Source organism: Ischnura elegans, chromosome 6 (assembly GCF_921293095.1).
Source record: "Ischnura elegans chromosome 6, ioIscEleg1.1, whole genome shotgun sequence".
Lineage (NCBI taxonomy): Eukaryota > Metazoa > Arthropoda > Insecta > Odonata > Coenagrionidae > Ischnura > Ischnura elegans.
Genome location: NC_060251.1, coordinates 25,165,242 through 25,187,803, shown reverse-complemented (window position 1 = coordinate 25,187,803; position 22,562 = coordinate 25,165,242). Strand labels below are relative to the sequence as shown.

The 22,562-nt window shown below is 38.0% G+C and overlaps 1 protein-coding gene and 1 long non-coding RNA gene across 4 annotated transcripts in view; both read right to left on the bottom strand.

Annotated features, from left to right (window-relative positions):
• Positions 1–14,919, bottom strand: part of LOC124160645 — a 30,031-nt gene extending 15,112 nt beyond the window's left edge. The window contains exons 1-9 of one of the 3 annotated variants that reach the window (XM_046536560.1): positions 14,714–14,919; positions 14,508–14,566; positions 14,112–14,344; positions 13,810–14,040; positions 13,604–13,723; positions 8,363–8,514; positions 8,119–8,281; positions 5,092–5,269; positions 4,167–4,257 (exon numbers count right to left, since the gene is read on the bottom strand). In XM_046536560.1, the coding sequence (XP_046392516.1) occupies positions 4,167–4,257; positions 5,092–5,269; positions 8,119–8,281; positions 8,363–8,514; positions 13,604–13,723; positions 13,810–14,040; positions 14,112–14,344; positions 14,508–14,526 (1,187 nt within the window). In that variant the 5' untranslated portion in view covers positions 14,527–14,566; positions 14,714–14,919. The other 2 variants (XM_046536561.1, XM_046536563.1) reach the window with 2 other exon arrangements.
• Positions 14,920–15,409: 490 nt separating this feature from the next.
• Positions 15,410–19,338, bottom strand: LOC124160892. Its single transcript, XR_006865263.1, has 3 exons — positions 18,703–19,338; positions 18,519–18,595; positions 15,410–15,599 (listed from the first exon to the last, which is right to left on the bottom strand). It is a non-coding gene; the product is annotated as an uncharacterized LOC124160892 (long non-coding RNA).
• Between the last annotated feature and the right edge of the window lie 3,224 nt (positions 19,339–22,562).

Below are 22,562 nucleotides of genomic sequence, written 5' to 3'. Positions count from 1 at the left end.
AGTTTTGCTCAATTTGGGCACAATAGTGCAATAATAATACTATTTTACAAGTGCAATAACTGTGCAGATCCTTTGTATCTGGACATTCAAAAAAGTTAACTGCTTTGTATTGAAATTTATTTCTTGATCACTATAAGTTTTATTTTGATTTCCTAAAATCATACTAGTTTAGCTTATCAAAAAATACATGGACCAGCGTGCCCCGGCCGCTGGGCCAACTTACCCTGATGTAGGGGCAGATTGGCCCACCTGTTGTATGCCCAGTATTTATTTATTTTTTTAAAATTTATTACTCATATATTCAAGTTTAATTATTGCCATCCAGATTCAGAAATATTGTTCCTCAATTTAGCAATAATTTCATAAAGTTAAATATGTATGAATAAATAATATTTAAAAATAAATAAAAAATCGGGCCAACGTGCCCCGGTCTCCCCTATCTCCTTCTTGCCAACCATGTCCAGCACTTCGTCATTCCTCTCCCTCTCTGTCAACTCCTCCATTCCCCTGCACACCTACACCATTAAGGCCTCCATCCTTTTCTTGTCCTCCTTCGTAAGTGTCTACATTGCCCCACCATAAAACTCTACATTCCACATCAGAATCTTCACTATCATTTCTTTTGACTCTTACATAACATCCCTTTCTTTCAATCCATGGATGCCCTCTTTGCTGATTCAGTTGACTTCCTGATGTCCTAACTGCTGTATCCATTACAGAGAAAGTGTTCTACTCAGAAAAGGATGGCTTCATTTAGTGAACCTGGGTTTGCCGACTTGCTCAAACTATTCTGATGCCAGTATCCCTTCTGCCACTAAAAAACAAATTTTAAGAAAGAGCAGTGCTCCAAAACACCTCAGAGGTTACATGGAGAGCTCAAGCCAAGCACACTCTTAAACTCTTAACCCTTAGAGTGCATTGCATGTAACGTTTTGCAAGATGACTGCAGAATTTACCCAAAATGTTTATTGCTATCAGGATATCTTGCACTATGGCACTTTGTCTCACTATAAGGATCGCTAGGGACTTAACTCTACCACAGTAGCCCTTGTGGCAGGGGGTCCCTCCTGCATAGGGAGTCTCTTCTGCACTGGCTGGCAGCTAAAATTATGAACTCCCGCAGCCTAAAGATTTAAATTCTTGAGTTCATTTACAGCAATGATTTTAACAGTATTAATTAGATAATGGATGCAATCATGTTCAATCTATTAAGAAAAATATAAATAAAAGCAGGCATTGACTACAGAAATTGCAGCCATAAATTAGAATAAATTTAGCCTAAGTGCAGCAAAATGCATGTCTCTCATTTGGACTAGTAATATAAAAAATGTATACAGAATAAATAGCGATCATTAAAGTTCATTAATCCAAAGAGTAATTATTTAACAGGGGGGGTATGGAATTAGAGAGGTGCGGGTGCCCTCTTCCAGAAAATTGTTAAGGTAAATGGTTCAAAATCCATGGTCAACTTTTTGCATTACCAGTGTTTTTTCAATTTAACATTGTATTTTATTCTAAATAATTTACTCTTCTAAAAGAATTGCTAACATTTTACTAAGCATTGTGGAATTTTAAACGGGTTTCCAGCGTCAAAAACAGCAAAGTTAGTAAATACAAGGTAATAAGGCTATAAGTCCGGAAGTCCGTTATTTTTAACGCTAAAATTTCATTTGAAAATTGCTTGCACACAGAACAAAACGAAGAATTTATGTCAAAGTGAAAAATAATTGTAGTGTGCACAAAATATATCATTGAAAAAACTATTGACAATACAACCTCTTCACAACGGATACCTGTGGTGAGGGTGATCATAAATGAGCAGGAGGGTCGGACGTAATTGCCGAGGAGTGGCCCCTAAGGACACGCCAAGCTGGGTCTCAGGCCGGGCCTAAATGGGTCCAACAATAGGGTAGTTTCCTTCATCAAAGAAAACGAAAGGCATTGATTGCGATTCGTTACCCACCATTAGTGTATTCATAATACAAAAATTATTTGGTTTTTGAAATACCGGTTTAGACGAATGGCAAGGGTCAATTTTTATCCTCATTTGAAAAAGGCCAGATTGGCGCCCATGCGATTCCACTCCACGTGACGTCACAGGGACCTAGTTTCTACACGAGAGGATAGGAGTTTTACATCGTCTGAGGTTACCAATACATGCATGAGGCACAGAGCTCAGGGAAACATGTCTTAATAATCACCTATTTAAACTGGCTAAGGTCGGAAAGCTTTCTTCGTTTGATAAGGTATTAATAAACCTTTTTTAAGCCAAGCGCTACCAGCCAGCAAGGTACTCAGCTACCCGCTAGCATCCTGCGTCCTATCAGCGCTCAGAGCCTCGATCAAGGTCACCTCACAAGGTGGGAGGGGGGACCAGAAATGCGTCGCACGGACTTTTTCCCATCATTCCTACTTACGCGTCGCGTTTCCGCGCGCTTGAAATTTTTCACTTTTCATTTAATCGTGAAAAATAGATATTGTCATTTAAAAATCTAAAAGCGTGAAATACGTACTCCATGAGTAATAATCTTTCGATTTAGGCAATAAAAAAATAATAGGAAACCACCCTATTGCTACCTCAACAGTCACTTCCCTTCCCTCGCGTCGGCCATAGCCGATGTTCGGTCGTTTGCATTGAAAAATCCGCGACAGCTATACCCAACGTCAGGTGTTGTGCATTTGCAAATGCCCCTCGGCTACACCTGATGTTTGGTGCAAAAGGGTTAATCACTTGATCTTTTCATTTGATTTTTATCTATCTTTTATATCACCACACTTTGAAAGCTTCCAGCCTTTTTTGCCGCTACTGTCATCATCCATATTTCACTACCACAAAAAAACACACTCCAAATGTAAGTCATGATAAATTGCTTCTTAACTTCAACTCTTATATTTTCCACTGTAAGAAGATTCCTCTTTTTGAGGAATGCCCTCTTTGCTCAGGCTACTTTACTATTTCCGTCCTGCTTAGTAACAAATGGGCAGAGATGGGCAAAATACATGCCAAATGTATTTAAGATACAAAATACAAATTACTTTTAAAATCTGTATTTCAAATACAAAGTACAAATTACTTCTAAAAATTGTATTTTCAATACTAAATACAAATGTAATTTCAAAATACTCTATTAAAATACAAAATACATGCCTTCACCGAAGTTCTTACCTAATAAAAAATTTAAATCAATACAAATATGAACCATTTTTAGAATGAGAGGCTCAAACATTCTTACAACGTATTTGTAGGAAACTGGCAATTAGACCATTATTCATGGCAAAATGTCTTAAATAAAATGGAGAAAAATGTCTCCTGGACCTTTTGGAACAGCGTCAGACTTTACAAGTCCCCTCCACAAATTACTCAATGCACCAGTGGCACAGCAAGGGGGGGTGTTTAATCCATTTTGCTTAATTGGATTGATATTACTAACAGAATAGTGTAAGGATTAATAAAATATCCCTCAGAAAGAAGTAAAACTCACCATTTTGAACAATTATCCTTAAAATTCCGTAATTTATCAATCTCGCACCTACTGCTTATCCTGGTGGTATTCCATACCCCCACACACCCCGGTATTAGTTGCACCTAAACTCCCCCCCCCCCCCCAGCCTTAATTCCTAGCTGTGCCCCTGCAATGCACAACTACGTTTCGCAAACTATTCCACACGCGACTACGTTTTGCAAGTATACAAGCGCCTGCGGGTGCTACAGAAGTAAATTAAGGGGCAATTTATTGTCCCATACTTGGCAGGCTAATACCGACTCATTCGGGATCCCTGCCATCTCGTCGTACGCTCTTTCTACTTATGCACAAAAACATTACATGTATTTTGATTTTGAATGTATTTAAAAAATACAAACTAATCTTTAGATGTATTTTCGTTACAAAATACAACATACTCTCAGAAAATGTAATTCCGATACAAATTACAAACTACAAAAGTATCGAAAATACGTATTTCAAATACAAGTATTTTCGATACTGCCCATCTCTGCAAATGGGACCATAAAATTATGCAGCAATGCTAATGTTTCTGCCAACAGTGAAATGATATGAAATATACTTTCAACTCAGAAATCAATTTTTACACCCTCAAACTTTCAACACAAATACACGATAGAAACTTTAAATAATGAATTGAATGAATAGATTTTGACTACCAACCCATCAGAGCAAATACTCTCCTCTATGATAAAATGCATGGGCGATGCACATCCCTCCAATCCATCATTAATCTTCTGTTCTGATATTGATTCTGAAAATTTATTATCAAAGAGGTTTGTCAATAGGTGCAGTTATAATAGCAGAGAATAATTATTGTAAATTAGAGGCCAAATTATCTAAGAGATAGAGTTACAGAAATACAGAAAAAAAATTGTTGTTGACCCAGAAATTATATATTATTTTACAGCATAAATGTAAAATTAACATTAGCCATATTTAGGGGACCTGTTTTACTGGTAAAGATATAGTTGACGGTTTGAGGCATCACTTAATGGAATTTATTCATATTTGGGGGTATAGCTTCCCCTTTCACTTTGGGTCACAATTTCACTTTATAAGGTCACTTGTTTCCTTTTATAATAAAATTTACCCCATCAAAACACATCATTAGTACTGAAAAAATTAAGTGCAAGAAAGCATGTATGTAAGAAGGATAATATTCCATAGCTTCCAGTTTGTCGACTAAGGATTTAACCTAGTGAAACCCAAAACATTACTGATCTTTAAAGAAAGAATTAAAGCCCTTTTCATACTAACACACTATGCAATGTTAAGCACTTGCACGTGTAATACTACATGGCATTGAAGCAAGTCTTCTGTGTTTTTATACACGATGCCCATGGCAGCAATATGCTTTTGATTCTGAAACTACATATTCAATTTTATTCTTTTCCAAACATCCTCGGAATTGTAGTAATATATTTCAAGAAACATAATTTAATTTCTCTTTCAAGACTAATACAAAATATCACATCCATGAAATGCTCTTAACATCCATGGCAATTGATAACAAACTTCGGCTAATATGTAGAGAATTTGAATGATTGATTGAATTATATATGCTATCATATTTATTTCACATTACCTTTTTCACCACACATTTTTAAGACATGTTTGACCACCATTTCAAAATCTTCACTTTCCACTCCATTCTTAATGCACTGCTGGATTAAAATTGGGCCATTGTAATCCTTAAAAAATCGAAGGCTTACTTCATCACTCTGCAGTAGATTACAAATCAGAAGAATCAGAGGTGTCTTGTCCTGGACAATACGTACACAAAAATTAGTTTAGCGCGTGGATGAAAGCATCATGCATTAATAACAAATGCCAAAGAATCATATTATAAGTTTTAAAATTCCAAGGCAGTAAAATATAATCAGTTTGGAGTTGATGTGAGAAATTTGGTTTTAGACTATAGCAACACAACCTGTAAACACAACATCTTGCAACTACGAAGGTTACCACAGTGTTGAGATTCAAATTTCTCCATCTTCTGGTTAATGTCATGTTGGTTGCTATATGAAGACAAGTTTTGTTGCCACTACCATCAGCGTCTCTAGGTCGAAGATGGAATGAAACTGTTGTCATCCCACAGCAACCAAAGCGGTAGTATGTAGTAATATTCACAAGGAAAGTTTTACAGTAAAGACAATCTTTTTTATCTGATAATACATAATATCTATGGTACACAGGGTAAATGGGCCATTTGGATATATCCTGCAAATGTTCTTCAATTGAGTAGTACCGTCTTTTACATAAAAGTTGCTTCATTCTAGATGTGAAACAATTAATACCATTACTGACTCCTATCTCCATTGGCATTTCCTTAGACAAACGCAGACCCACAATTTTTGGTCAATAGCAGACTGATTTAATGAGGTTATATTTGTGGTGTAGAGCATCATGGATACTGATGCAATCACAATGAAAATCAGAATTTTTCAGGATCTCCCTTAAATTTGCTTTTTACAAACACAGAATATCAAGTATGTACACCAGACCCAGAATTAGGGTGGAGCAGAGAGGTTAATCAAAGCAAACAAAAGGCATTGATTGCAATTCGTTACCCACATGTATTCATAATACACACATTATTTGGTTATATAAATCCCAGTTTAGACGAATATAAATGGTCAATTTTAACATCATTTGAAAAGGGCCAGATTGGCGGCCATGAGATGCCACTCCACGTGACGTCACATGGACCTAGTTTCTATACGAGTAGATAGGAGTTTTACATCGTCTGAGATTACCAATGCATGCATGAAGCACAGAGCTCAGGGAAACATGTCTTAATAATCACCTATTAAAACTGCCTAAAGTCGGAAAGTTTCCTTCGTTTGATAAGGTATCAACAATCCTTATTTAAGCCAAGCGCTACCAGATAGCAGGGTACTCTGGTACCTACTAGCATTCTGCGTCGTATCAGCGCTCAAAGCCTCGCCCCAAGGTCACCTTACTTGCGGCAGCGGGAACCAGAACGACGTCACACGGTGTTTACCCAGCATTCCTACTTAGCCGTCGCGTTTTCAGGCGCTCGAAAATTTTCACTTTTCATTTGATCGCGAAAAATAGATATCGTCATTTAAAAATCTAAAAGCGTGAAATACTTACTCCAGGAGTAATAATCTTTCGATTTAGGCAATAAAAAAATAATAGGAAACCACCCTATTCTGATCGCTTTGTCTCTTTTGCAAAGCCGTTTAAATTCGCGGTGAGAGTCGGGGGAGCGAGGTAAGGTCGGAAAGTTTCCTTTGTTTGATAGGGTATTAATAATCCTTATTTAAGCCAAGCGCTACCTACTAGCAGCCTGCATCGTAGCGGTGCTCTTAGCCTCGTACCCAGGTGGCCTCACACAGTGGCAGCCGGAACTCGATTGACATCACATGGGCTTTTCCAAATATTCATACTTCGTTGTTGCGTTTTCGTACGCTTGAAAATTTTCACTTTTCATTTTATCGCAAAAAATAGATATCGCCCTTTAAAAATATAAAAGCATGAAATATATACTCCAGGAGTAATAATCTTTCGATTTAAGCATTAAAAAAAAATAGGAAACCACATTATTCAGACCACTATCTTCTGCGGTTTGAACACTGCTGCTACTGTTGATCCCCAAGATATGATGGAATTAATAATTTGAGAACAGAATTGGCCATAGTAAGGAGTACACAATATCTCACTGTTGTCAGTATATCTAGCCAGATCAAGGGAGGGGGCACGTGCCCCACCAGACCCATAAAAAATATGCAAGATTTTTAATACGGTCCCATTATCATTACGTTCGTTTTGTATTATGAGGTATCCTTGTGCCCCCCCAGAACAAAATCCAGGATTTTCTCCTGTAATGGACCGCACCAGGAAACAAGTAGAACTGGAGGTGAGATTTTGTATATATTCAGCCCAAGATAAGTTATCTATGAATTGCATGCCTAGAAATTTAGTATGTACATGGGTAATTGTTGCTTGCACTTAAATTGCAGACTTCAAATTGAATTCCTTGTTTTTTTTCTGAGAATTGTCAAATTTTGAACAAAGCTCTACTGTCAATATTAAAGGATCTAATGAATCAACTATTTCCATGTAGATGTTTGTACTGAAATTGAGATATGTATAAATTAATATGTATAGTAGAATTTCATTTGAAAATTGAAAACGCTGCTCATGTGACAAAAAATTCAATTTTTTAGTTTATATTTTTTGAGAAAGGAACACATATTTATTTTGCAAAATGACTGAATAAACAATGGTATGACCGCAGTCCCTTACCACTGAGAGGGGTAATATAAGACGAGGGGTCCGGGTACCTGGTCTTAGATTTTGAGGGTAAGGCCTAAGCTGCATTGGGTCCCGAAACTAAGACTTAGCGTACCCGAGACCATCATCTAAGGGGGAGAGCAGGGAGCTGGATATGTTTGTCATTCATTTGCATGCGTAGGTAAATCTCCGATGGATTTTTTTGACTTTCGTCTCACAGGTCAAGAAACATACTGCCGAATATTTCTGACGTAAGAAGTGAAAAGGTTAAATGCCAAACCCAGATCCGACACGTGATACTGAACTGAAATTAAAAACAAGTTTTTTTTTTGAGATTTTATGCGGCACTTACCGTCAAAATATCTTTTTGTAGAATTCCAAGAAGGAATGGCATATTATTTTGCATTGACACTTCTTGAGAGCACCTATTATTAGAGATAACCTCATTCAATGTCATCAAACATAGCTGCAAGATATATCCATCTTCGAGAAATATTTTATGGTGCTTTATCAACCTGAGATAAAGTTATCATTAATCTCAGCAGCATTTTTAATATTTAATCAAAAATTGTAAAACATCCAAAAATATACTCAACAGCTGCAGGTACCGGATTCCACCACACTTGGCAAAATAGCATTGATTATGTTCATTTCCTGAAATTGCTAGCATCAGAAAATTCAGACAGGCCTGTATTGATTTCTTGCCCTTCTCTTGACTATAATTTAGAGATGATAGATATTCCAATATCTGTAAATTGTTGGCATAAAATATTAGGCAGCATATTCTAAATGGTCTGGTACCAAAATATAAGTTTGATTGAAAACGGTGGAAAAGTATCAGCGTAGTATTGGGTTACAAGACAAATACACCTCATTAAACAAGGTTTCATGTAATTAGTAAGCATAGTTCCCTCTTTATAGGATGTGCAGAAAGTATCAGTTTTGATCTGGTGCTCAAAGTAAAGTATATAGTTTCAACAAAGTGGTCAGCACTTATGATAACTCTTTTACTGATAGGAGGCCAATATATCAGCCCATATTGGACGTGGTAACACTGCCATTAGTATAGATACGAAAAATATATGTATTTTGATTGTGTTTTAGATGCAAAATACATATGAATCTTAAAAATTGCATTCCAGATTTGAAATACAAATTACTCAAGGATATTGTATTTTCAATAAATACTACCATATTACTTGAAAAAATACCAGCATAAAATACAAAACACAGTGTTAACCTTTGCACTGTGAATTAATTTTTTTTATTACAAATTTAAATGTACTCAAATTCTACTCATTTAACCATCACAAACATAACGTGCCCATGCAGGCATATGAAAAGAGCTCCTCTCAGTATGCACCATATGGGCATGCGAATACTATAGGATTGGCATTACATCCAGCAGTGAAGTGCAACCACTGTGCAAAAATGCTTACCACCAGCAAATGACTTGCAAATGGTTGCCAAGCTTCCCAAGTGTTGCAAAGCTTAATGAGCCAAAGAGGATCTACAGAAGATCGTAGGGTGTTTCTTCTCCAAAGGAAAATCTTTCCTTTCCGTAGAAACATCAAATTATAGTTTCACTAGTAGTGGCCCACGCAGCCCCAATGATGGCGTGGGGTTTCCCTATCCTCTCCCTTCCAACCCTATCCACATCCCAGAGGCATCGGTGGGCTCAATATTGCATGACACTTCTTTCTGTTTTCCTTCCCCCACTAAACCCGCCCCTGGGATGACTGCGCGTATCAGATAAGGGACTGGTCCCCAGCCCCGGTGGTTTTAACATTCTAAGGGCCCACCCTGGGTCCTCATCTGATGAGCTGGATGAGTGATTTCAAGGGCCACTTTGCTGTCTCCACCAACCCTAACCCAACTCTCATTGGCTGAGCATGACAATAAAGCAGCAAAAAGGATTATGCTCAGCCAAAGTGGGAATGATATCAATGAGGTTCGTGGGTGACCTGCCATTGATAAACCAGCCAGTAAGAAGGTTCCAGGATCTAATGGATGTGTTAGACAAATGGTGAGGAGAAAATCGCAGTAGGATTAATCGCAAGAAGACTGAAGCAATGTGGTTCAGTAAAGCATCATGAGCTAGAAATGTGAGAGTCAAAATATAAGTAGGAGATCTCAAACTTGAGCAGGTGGAGCAGTTCAACTATTTGGGCAGTACACTTAAGGTAATTCGATACAGCAGTAAGAACATCAGGATGAGAATTGGATTTGCAAAGAGGCATTCTCAAATATGTATTATCTTGAGTGAATTGCTTTACGGTGCAGAATCATTGACATTTAGGAAGGAAGGCAAGAAAAGACAGTGGGCCTTCCAGATGTGGGTATAATGGAGAATGGAAAAGGTGAAGTGGATAGAGAGGAATGAAGAAGTGCTTGACATGGTGGGTGAGGCGAAGAAGCTTTTAGATAACATAGGCAGGGGACAGAGTTTGGATGGTCGGGTTGAGATTTATCAGGAATGGGACGTTAAAAACCATGTTAGAGGGAAGAATGTTATGAAAGTGAGGGCGGGTGAGGAAGAGAACTGGAGCTCCTCCAACTTTTGAGTGAAATAACACCCAGAAGTTAGCCCGGAGAAAAACAAGCCAGATTCAGAAATATCAACCAAGATTGAGGGCTCACATTAAGTGGCACAAGGACACTCCCTTTGACCACTCTACGTAAAAATTGTGGGCATTAAAATTCCACGAAGCCAATTTTAACCACAGTCAATAATGCAGCACCTGGCTATGATGAGTTGGTATGATTATTGATCTCTGCATTCTCTTCGGGTTTTCGGAAAATCAAATGGTATGATTATTGGCTGTTGATACACTCTCGACACTTGTTTCCCTGAAGATGGCATTTGAGTAGTATACTGAAACACTTGGAATTCATGGAGATATTGACATGGCTGGAAATCCAAGAATAATTCCTGAAAACAGGGTTTTTTTCTTCTCAAAGTGGGATAGTGACCATGACCTTGTCTCCTTCGCCGAATAGATTTCCTGCAAACCACTCATGAAACAGCTACATGTGTCAACCATTGCTACATGAGATAAGGTGCAATGAAAGAAAAATATTCCCAACTCAGCCATTCTCTCATCAGTTAAAAATTATTACTTATTATTAAAGCTATATACTTATTTAGGTAGATTTGCCCTGAGTATTTTCTAATTATTCCGGCTGTCTCCTCATCCATCATGGGCAATCTTCATTTCATAATAAGACATACTACTTTACCCTTTAATTAAATCTAAAATCCTATCCTCTTCCACCCCTCTCCCACCTACCAACCATTTTTCTCTCAAACATGGATTTTGATATCCCCTCTCCACCAAGTACTCACTCAATCCAATTCTTCTGTCTCATCTATATATCATTTAGAAGTGTTGAATCAAAACATTTCGTGGAGTCCTCCTAAATAATTTAATATCGACCAGTTTCGTTGCTGTGCGACACTGTCACATGCAGAAAAGTTTGTCTATATTTTTTGCACAAGACGATATCTTACAGCAACAAAACTAACCCTTTCCTATGTATGATTTAACACTTTCCCGGCGAACAACATGTAAAACCAGAGTTTTATGGCGATCAAATCAATTCTGGGATCGTTTTACCAAAGAGGCTATTGAAATAAGACTTGAGAATAAGAATGTAAACAGAGACACCGGATTTTCGATCAGCAGATCTTGGAATAGAACACTTAAAAGAGCTATGCTTGCCAGAGCTAAGTCTACGCTGGTCCACGGTCCTCCGCGACAACAATCGGGACTCGACCAATCCGGCCCCTCCTAATGCTGAGCTTCAACGGTCACTTCAAATTTTCTGCCAGTAGCCGTGAGAATGGGTAGCGAGTCGGTACCCGAAACGTCGGCGCTCTCTTATAATCTTACCCGTGCAGTATCCCGAGAAAAGTTTTTAACTCTTTCCTGCCGGCGCCGACAATAGGAAAATATTTTCTGCGCCAAGAGTAGCATTAGAATATTTGAAACTTCTCTGTGCAGAGCTCTTTTTTGGGGTGGAGTAACCCTGGTATTCTCATCCCTTTGATCCAACTCAACCCCCACCCCTTACCCCAACCACTGGACTATACCCTCTAACACTATCTTAGCACGAAGTCAACTTATTGCATTACCAGCATTTTTTTCAACCAAATATTGCATTTGAATTTCAGTAATTTACTCTTCTATAAGAATTACTAACAGTTTCTTAAGCTTGTGGAATTTTAAACAGATTTCTAGCGTTAATATCAACAAAGTTAGTGAACACAAGGTGCTAAGACAACAAGTCCAAAAGTCCTTTATTTTTAACCATAAAATTTCATTTAAAAGTGGCTCACGCACAGAACAAATTCAAGAATTCAATTCAAAGTATAAAAAAATTTATACTATATAACAAAATATATCATTGCAAAAACCAATGGCAATATAACCACTTCGCAAGGGATTCCTGCGGTGAGGATGATCATAAAGGAGTGGGAGGGTCGGGCTTAATTGAGGAGTAGCCCAACGGTCTTGCTAAGCTGGGTCTCAGGCCACATCTGAATGCACCCGACAATTGCTACCTCAGCGGTCACTTTCCTTCCCTCGCATCAGCTAGAGACGAGGTCCGGTCACTTGCGATGAAAAATCCATGACAGCTATACCCAACATCTGGTCTTCTGCTTATGAAAAAGCCTCCAGCTGACATTCTGTGCGAAAGGGTTAATATTAAATATGATTTAATGCTTTCCCGGCGAATAATGTGGGTAAACTTTTCTCGGGATTCCCACCGGGTTAATGTTTTAATATCGGCCAACGTTTCAAGTACCGTCTCGGCACGATATTAAAACATTAACCCGGTGGGAATCCCGAGAAAAGTTTACCCAGGGTTAATATTATTTATACAAAATCTACTATGTTTTTGATTCGACATGAAGCAAGTTCACGAAGTCACGCCTCAAACTATCCATTTTCTCATCAAGAAGTGTCTTCTCCTTGTCAACCGTATCCAGCACTTTGTCATTCCTCTTCCTCTCCATCCACCTCACCTTCTCCATCCTCCTCTACTGACAATTCTTGAAGGCCTCCAGTATATTCTTGCCCACGTTTCCATCACATCCCCATCCACTTTTTTGCATGATAAAACACGATAGTCCATGTCGAACTCTTCACAATAAAAAAATCCATAAGTTGCCACTCACTTTGCATGAGTTGGTGATGTAATTAGAGCTCTAGTCCATTTAATTGTTTAGAAAGAACCTCTCATTGAAGGAACAAATTGCTGCAGTTAACTATCTGAGACCGAGGAGTAGCTGAGAAGCATGTAGTGATCCTCTTTGCATGAGCTCATGATATCATTATTTTATCTGAGGAACGGTTAGTGCCAAAAACTTTTCTTCATCAACAGTAGAAGTAGGCAACAAACAAAAAATGGAAAAATGCATATTTTTCGTCATTTTTCAAATGCTAGTACCATCTCCAATAGATAAAATTGGTGACCTAGCTCATTCCTAGATAAAGGACAAATTCAGTTACCAAAAGAGAAGGTAACTGGAGATGCCATAGCATTGACGATGATTCCATAGTTCCTCCGACCTCTTCAAAAAAGCATTTCATTAAGTGAACTGAGAGGGAGACATAAAAATTATTACAAGCACAGGGATTGTTTGGAAGGATAGGTCACCTATATGCACAGGCCAAAGACAACTAATTCCAAGAAAAATTTGCTTCTACTTTAAATTGTTTTCTGCTCTTCATGGTCTATCAATTTTAATGATACTGGCATTAGGTATGGCCTAAATTTACCTACCAAACATAAATATTTATTTTCCGGGACATAATTTCAGAAAAACCAACCTTTGGGATATGTTGTGATGCTTTTATTTGGTTCTCTGCTTGCAATGGGTTGTTCATGCACGTACCTATGCTTCTGCATAATATTTCTAATGTACAAGTCATTTTCATGTCCTCTTCATTCTGATAATGTAAGAAATGATGTGTAATAGGAAGATAAATAAACTACGAAGTAAATTGATCACCATAAACCTTAAAATCTTATTTACCATAGTTCTTTTTTCCAGCAGTAATATATCATCTAAAACCAATAGCATGGCAGAAAAACATCCATATTTTTTAGCCATACACTGCCCGGTGGAATTTTGACAGGCTAAAGTTGAAATCACTAAAAGTGAGCAGTTAAGCAAAGTGAGGCATTTAAGTATTCTTGGATGCTGAAGTATTCTATAAATGTACTTCAGGAGTAAGATATTCTGCAACTGTTTTTGGTTCCTCACCTATAAATGAATTAATCATATTATAGTACACACCTATGACAATTGAAATAAAAAAAGGGAGAGTAACTTACATGATCAATAGCACTGCAGGACAAGGCAAACAGAATTCTTTGAGCAACAATTCTGTGTTCTTCGCATGTAAATTGTTTTATAAGAATATTAGTACCTCCATAGATATAGAAGTATTCCTTTGCATTGCTATCTGAAGATAATAAATCCACGATGTGTTTCAAGGCTTCAAGCCGCCTTTCCTTATCCTTATTCACCACATCGTCAAGGCATTTCTTAAATGTCTCTTCAACAACTACAAAGGAAGACATAGACATCATGACAGAAAATCACCCGCAACTTTTACCATTGCAGATGAAGAGATCAGCTCTTTAATGAAAACCCGGTTAAAAGTTGTAGCTTATTAATCATAAGAGATGCAAATAATACACGATATGAAGAGAAGTTTGTCTACTTACCGTATGACAAAATACTCATTGTGATTCTATTTTATAAAAATATTCGACGTTCTCTCCACCTAAGCGTATTCATATCACAAATTTGGTTTAAATATAAATTTTTAAAGTTCTTTTAAATAACAATCACTGGTTAATTTCTCTAAATTAGAGCTGTATTGAAAATATCCAAAGTTGAGAATAACGGCATAAGATAACAAATTACCCACCTTCTTCCCGCAAGAACTAAGATAATTATTTGAAAATAATCTTGAAGAAAGTATGTAGTAAGATATGGAGATAATTTTCTATCTCACCCAAAACTCGGGACATAAAGGTTGTTGTTGATAAAACTTGAGTCTCCTGACGCTTTTTCCGTGTTTCAAAAGATGCACCTAATATGCGCATTGGATTCTGCGCATATCATTGCCCCACCCTTTAACCAAGAGGTGCCAACTGTGTAATATATTTATGGCCTGGCCGATCTAGTACCTACTCCAAGGATAGATGGCGTTAGTTGTCACCGGGAAATTCAAACCGGGCTTCTTCCCAATTCTGTTTAAGTTTTCGATTTAATTTTTTTGCATGGATATTTCATCCTATAACAATTCAAATTACCAACAATTAAATAAACTGGAGGCAATTTGAATTCTTATAGGCCAAAATATCCATAGCAAAACCACTTCATCATTATTAAGCAGCTAAAGATTACTTTCCATGAAGTATCTTCGGTGTTTGTTGAGAATTACTTGCCACTTTACTAAGAACTTTAATTTAATGAGCATTAATTCATCAATCATAACAAAAGATGATGATAAATCATATTATCGATAAAAATACTGCTAAAGCAATGGAATAACTCTGAAGGCAATTATTGGCAAAGTTGAAAATAGCATGTGCTGATTTAAAAAATTCAAATAATACAATATTGTCAACACAAAAATTTAATTAACTCAATAATGTGCAGCTACACAGTAACACAATTCATGATAAATAATAGAAAAAGTACAAAAATATGTAAAATATCAATTTTCCTCTTTACTCTTGCCAGAAATTATAGCTGTTCTTCACTTTTTCCACAATGATGATCCCTGATTGCTAATTCAACCAAATAACCTGAAAGAAATGAAGGACACGAATGAGACATGGCAATCACCACCATGCTCTCTAAGGTAAAAGTAATATTAAAATCCTAGGAGAAGGGAGAACCAAACTCTTTCTAAAATAACACATTGGTCACCAACTTAGCAATGCCTTTACACTATCATGTTTTTGGTTTAGGAACAATTGGAACAATTTAATTGGGCCTCACTTCATCATTAGGACCTAACATGATGACTTGGGAGCCCTACTCCCACCTTTTTGGAATGATTTCGTAGGAATACAGAAAAATCAATTTAAGGTTGTCACGAAATTTATAGGTTGTTCGCCTAATACATTTGTGGTAAAAATGTAAAAAGCAGGTGATTTGGTAAAAATTAAAAAAAAATCAAGAGATACAGTAAATATGAACGTTTGCTAACACACACTCAGGAGTTAATACAAAGGAGCTGCAGATAACTCATCTGTCACCTTAAAGACTAGGCCGAATGTGACTGACTCTTTGTATGAGAAATTCAATCGCTGTCATTCAAAGGAAAACTGAGTCTATAAATATTTTTTGTTGAGATAAATTATGTCACCATATGCTTAACAGATCCCTGATAAAAATAAACTCCTCCATTGTGGTGAGGTGTACCCTCCAATGAGGGTAAGGGAAGGATCGGTGTACCCTTCCAATACCCCTCAGCAAGGGCAGACGAAGGGTATTTTAGAAGATTGGTGGGTACGCCCTCTCCTGCCTGGAGTGTACAGGAAGGGTTGGGCCAGCCAGGGTAAAGGAAGGATAGGTGTACCCTTCCTATACCCTTAAGCAAGTGTAGACGAAGGGTATTTAGAACATTGGTGGGTAGGCCCTCTCCTTCCTGGAGTGTACAGGAAGAATTGGGCCAGCCTCAATAAAGGGTACAGGAAGGGTAGGACTTATATGAAAACTAAATTAAACGAATAGGGATGAGTTGTAACAGTGAGTTTCAGTAACTGTGAGTAACAGTTTCTAAAGTTATAAGACATAAAAAAATTAGCCTTCACATGGTTTTGAACCCAGAACCTACATATTGGAGGATAATGAACTACGGCTTTTACAACCTCAGCTATTGAGGTACTTGTCAGATGTCGCTTCTCAACGGAACTTATACTACAAAATCTTAAGATGAGATTCGCACCCAGGCTTATGTGGAAGAAAGCTGTGTCTTTTTTCTACCTATTTCGTTTCAGAAAATAAGATCGGCATTCAAGTACCGAACATTACTCTTGCGATGTCCCATTGTCAGCCACAGAAATATGTTACGTCTGGGAAATGCGAATGAAAGAACTTCTAAATGAGCTTTTTTCACACAATTATAGAAACTATTGTGTACAGTGGCGTAGCCAGGAATTTTTTTTGGGGGGGGTCCAAAACCAGGCGGGGAAAGTTTTGAAAACAGGATACTAAGTAATGGGTTTTCAACTAATTCAAACACTTTTCATAATCGAAAAAACTTCAATAGTTAAAGAAGTATTTTTTTAAATTTATCATTTTTCAATATTTTGTTTTCCTTTATGAAGGAAAATGATTGTTTTTATATTTCGGGGGGTGGAGGGTCCAAACCCCCCGGGAACCCACCCCTCCCCTATGAAAAAATTGTATAAACCTGTTTCAAATTTTTATACATTCTTATACATTGCCATGGTAATGTATAAGAATGTATAAAATTTTGAAACAGGTTTATACAATTTTTTCATAGGGGCTGCAGCCATGGCTATACATATTCAGTGGCTTAGCCAAGGCTATACATATTCAGTGGCTTAGCCACTGAATATGTATATTATTGTTTTCCTCAAGGGAATTTTAAAGATTAGTTTTGTAGCCCGTCTATCTTTGCTTTCAAAGACTGCTAACGTTCTTGCACAGAACTCAATACTCTTTAGCAGGTGAAAGTAGCTGAGGAGATACTTTCAGGATATGTTTTCCTCAGTTATAAATGCTAAGTCCCAAGGAAGGGTAAACGAAGGATTTTTCTACCCTTCCTTTACCCTTAATGGTTGGTAAAGGAAGGGTACACAGATGATAAGGGAAGGAGTTCCAAGGAAGGGTAGACGAAGGATTTTTCTATCCTTCCCTTACCCTTAATGGTGGGTAGGGCGTGGGTTGTGTACGGGTAACTACCCACCATGAAGGCTACTACCCTTCCTTTACCCACCATGGTGGAGTTTATTTTTTTCAGGGATATTAGTCATTAGTATATCATAACCTAAAAGGCGTTAGCGTAAAGGCATTACTCATTTGGTGTCCACTTAATGAAAATGAAACAGGAAGCACTGAATGATAGAATGATTCATCAAAATTTAGGCACTCTCTTTGAGGAAATATCCTTATGAAATACTTCTGACTTCATGAAATTGTCATACTAAACTGAATAAAAAATTTAAACATATGAAACAGTTTGATCAGAAGATCTGAAGGCAGAGTGTCAGAATTAAAAATAACAGAGGACCAAATGTAGTTGTGAATTGATTTCTCAGCTGCTTACAACAATGAATATGTTACTGTATTCATGAAGTAACAAGTAATGGCAGAATACTTGAATTCATGGAATAGCTGAAGTCATCAATAAGTTTGGTTTAAAGCATCAAACTTGTCAAAAATTTATGAAAATTGCATGCAATATTACAAGAGAATGACAAAGAGTTTGCGAATCCACATTCATATAATAGTTGATAATCATTCTGGACAAAATTATGTATGAAGTGGAATATACATGCAAAAATACATGGTGACTTCATTTCAGGCCTTTGTCAATATACTTCCAAGACTTGATACTAAAAATCCATCAATGAATTCTTTAACTAATCGATACATACTTTTTAAAATGTGAGCCTCAACATTCGATCAGAAAAGTGTGGAAGGAGTGGAGGGATTCAGAAAATTATTACATTTCCTCTTGAATTACTTACCTTTAGCAAAACAGTAGATTCCTAGACCATATATACGGCATGCCATCAGAGGTAACTGGAATACATCAACCGGCTAGCTGCAAGTAATACAACGGATATATTTTAATTGGTGGCAATGATGACAATTGTTTCAGATCTAAAAGTTAATGTACATATATGGTTCAGTCCCTTTGTAATAACATACCTTTGTTTCAACAGCAACAGATTCATCATCCTCATATCTCTGTCATGCCATCTAGAGGTAGCCAGAATGCATCAAAGAGCTTGCTGAAAATGATTGATGGCAATAATGAAAATAATTAAATGTCCAGCAATTAAGTAGTCACTTATGAGCAATATAATTTCAATTCATACCATCATATCTTCATAAATGATGGTATGAATTGAAATTAATATATTTCATTCATACCATCACAAGAACCAATTAACTGCAACTACCTTTGTCAAACAGGAACTAATCATTTGTTAAATTTTCAGTAGAAAACACTGTAAACCTGTATCTAAGGATTATTTCACATCTGTTCAGTTATTTCTAAGTTGAACTTCAATTTACACTCCCAAATTTTACTATAAGAAGAATGACTGATGGAAAATAAGAATCACTTTTTAAATGGGCATTAAGTAACAACAGAAACCCTCCTCCTTTTTCCGGGCTTGGGACCGGCAACACAGGCCCAGAGATATCAATACCTCCATTGCAAAAAAGCTCAACATTCGCCCACAGAATCAAATCTGCTCATCCAGTGCTACTAGGGCTTCTAGATGATCGGATTTGATTCAATGGGCGATTGTTGAGCATTTGGGCAGTTGAGGTATCAATATTCAAGAACCCAATGGGCCTGTGAAGGCGGAGTTAAAGTAGGGACAGAGTGAAAGAAGAATTTTGAAAATGCAATAGGCTTGCAATGATAGCAGACAAAATGATTAAATAGAGAGAAACCCGGCATCGGCATTAGCCTGCTCTTAACGAGAAATGCCAAGGGGACACACAACTTATTGTCTCTTCCGAAAGACAACACTACAAAAGACAAGAGAAGAAGCCAGCACAAGGGATGGAAAAACATAAGAATAGGCAAAAAAGTTAAGGACAATTGTAAAAAGCACAAAACTGCTTAATAGCCACCTGAGCTATGAGATAGCAAACCTTCTCCTTCACTACCTCATGATGCTCAGCACACGTCAAAAAATCAAAATTGGCAGCCTTGGCTACAATGGGGATGCACGATTTAGATACATTATATTCATGAGCCACTGTCCGCCACTTTCTTCCAACAGCCTTCACTCCTTCATTGATGGCATGGAGAAGGCTGTCACTCGGGGAAAAATCTGCACCAGCATCAACAGCAAAGCTGGAAAAGAAGATGTTGGCAGAGGATTGAGGGCACGTAGATAAGTCTGACAGGCAGTGACTACACTCATATTTTGCCAGGATATGAGCGCATATCACTGATCCAATATGTGGAATGTTCTGCAGACGACTCTTTTTTATCTTCAGGTCATAGACCTGGGTGGTTGAATGGTCCTCTGGGGTACTGCCTTCATAGAAAAAATTTGACAGGTCAGTCAGCAGACTACACCCATCAGGAGCTGTGTTGCTGTTGCTCTTGCAGGAGAGGAGACCATTGGTCACAGCTGTTTTCAAAGCAGAAACAAACTGCCCTGCATTGGGGCAGTGGTTGCTCCCGCAGTTCTGCCTCACCACATTAAACAAATTCTCTATTGGGTCCTGGTTAAGATTCCGTGTGGAAAGTTGCTGTACATTTTTAGCCTTCAATCCTTCCCACAGCAACCTAATGGCCCTAATTGTAGCCATCCACCCATTTTGTGATGGAGGCTTAATAATTTTTTCCCCCATGAGGAACTTCCATTTCCGTAATTTAGGCAAGACGGATTGCCAATATGAGAGGTGAAGGCTTCCCTCTTTCAATGGCTGCTTCAACACCTTCTTACTCCCTGAGTTGGTGGCGTCACCATTCAGGCTGTCAAAGAGCCTGTCAACTTCAAAAATGAATTCTGAAGTTGCCAGACCTTCGACCCCCAGGGTATCTGAAATTTTAAGCACATTTACACAGCAATTTAACCATAGATGAAATTCCTGGGCAACAACAAAAGATGGCGAGAATACATACTTTTGGCAACCATTGTTTCAATGCCGGCTCCCACAGTACGGCTGAATACTTCGGCAGCATAACACACCCTCATCTTCTGAAAGTTATTTGGGTTGAGGTGTCTTTGGGTAAGCCTGGATACACTGAAATGAAGATTTGTGTTTTAAGACAAGCAGTAATTGTGCTAAGTTTTCTTACAATAGAAAAATGTGATTTCCTTTGAGAATGGTGTAATGCGTGGTTAAAGTTAAAGCAAAGGCTTGCATTAAAAAGTAATTTCCACTCAACATGAAAATTAAGTTCTTTTAGAAGATTAGACAATTAATCCACAAGCTGCACTACTTTTTTGTTAAATAATGAAGCAAAAAAAAAGAATTTTTAACAAAATGCTGTACACAGCATTAACAAGCAAAGAAATAGCATGCAAAGAAAAAGCTAAGCTAGCACAGAAATGCCACGGAAGAAACTTGAAATATCTTTCAATTAATTAAGGAATAATAAAACCAACACTTACATTCTATCTGAATATTATAATAATTACGTACGGGTCGAAAGGGCTCCTAACAGAAGACTCTTCTGCTAAAGCTCTTATATGAGCCCATGAGCCCTGCAGTGTTACCACTTCTCCTCCTAGGGAAACATCAACAGCAACTTTGTACTTCAGAAATAAATTTCTGAAGCACTTAAGCAGGTGGGGGACATCAAAAAGGGTGAACACACGCTCACCGCATACTTCAAAATAAGGCTCCCTGTAGGTAGCCCCTAAATATCTCAGGGCTGCCACGTTATTCTGCCCCATGTCACACACAGTGGCTGCAATTACCAGGCCAGCCTTTCTCAAGGCTTCCACAACCTCCTTAATAAAAGTTGCCAGGGTAATATAGTTAGTGGCAGCTTCACTGAAATAGTATGCCACTGGTTGCTTCCAGGACCCCCCAATACTTCGCACAAGAAATACAAGAGCCTGTCGGGCAACAATGTGGAGGCGACCATGTTTTCCTCTGTCAACAAAACCACTAATAATGTCATCCTGTACATTATATTGTAATTGTGGCTTAATAGTCATCTCATCCAGCATGAGGATGCAAATCTTCTCCTCTGCCTTGAATGAGGCAACACTATCTGCCAGCTGTTTTAAAATATCCTCATTTAACCCTGTGTTAAAAGGCACAGAGTTTAACAGAGGAATTAGGGTGCTTCGAGAAGGCAGGGGAAATAGGGAGCGAAGGTGCCGGTAGGCTTTAGGCCCTTTCTTAAGAAGGGACAGAGCAACCAGTTTTGATGGCACCGACCATCGTCTACCTTTTGGCTGCTTCTTTGCCTCTGATATCACCGAACAAATCAGAGCAAAACCAGCAGGAGACATTGTTTTCTGCATATTACTAAGCAGATGCTGCTCGGCCAATTCCTTCTCCTGTCTTGTTTTGTTTTTCGCTTGTACCACCTTTTTCTTCAATCTGTACAGCTGCTTCTTCTTTTTAAGGAACTCCCTGTATAACCCCTTCTTCCGAGGAGTCAAATCTAAGGGAGATATCCCGAGGTCCTTCAAAATTCCCTGGGACACAACTTTGGCTGTACTGACAGCAATGCTTGATGGGGGCATGTTGGTCGGAGTGGGAGAAATAGGGGAGCCTTGAATATTTTCTCCAAGAGATGTAGGAGGAGGCATCTCTCCTGGAGAATTGTCAGCTACTCCATGCGAAGTAGACGCACCAACATTTACCTCAGCAGACACCGATTCTGAAGGAGTGGCTGAGGCATGGGGCAAGAAGAGGGTTGGCCTGGCATTCAAATTTAAACGATTTAAGTAATCGTTTGTAAACTGTTCCCTTGAAAAATGTTTTTCACAAACACAGAAGTTGTTGTGAATTTTTTCAAGGTCTTGGTGGTACAAATCTGGGTTGCCACATAATTCTCGCCACTCCTGTGCTCTGAT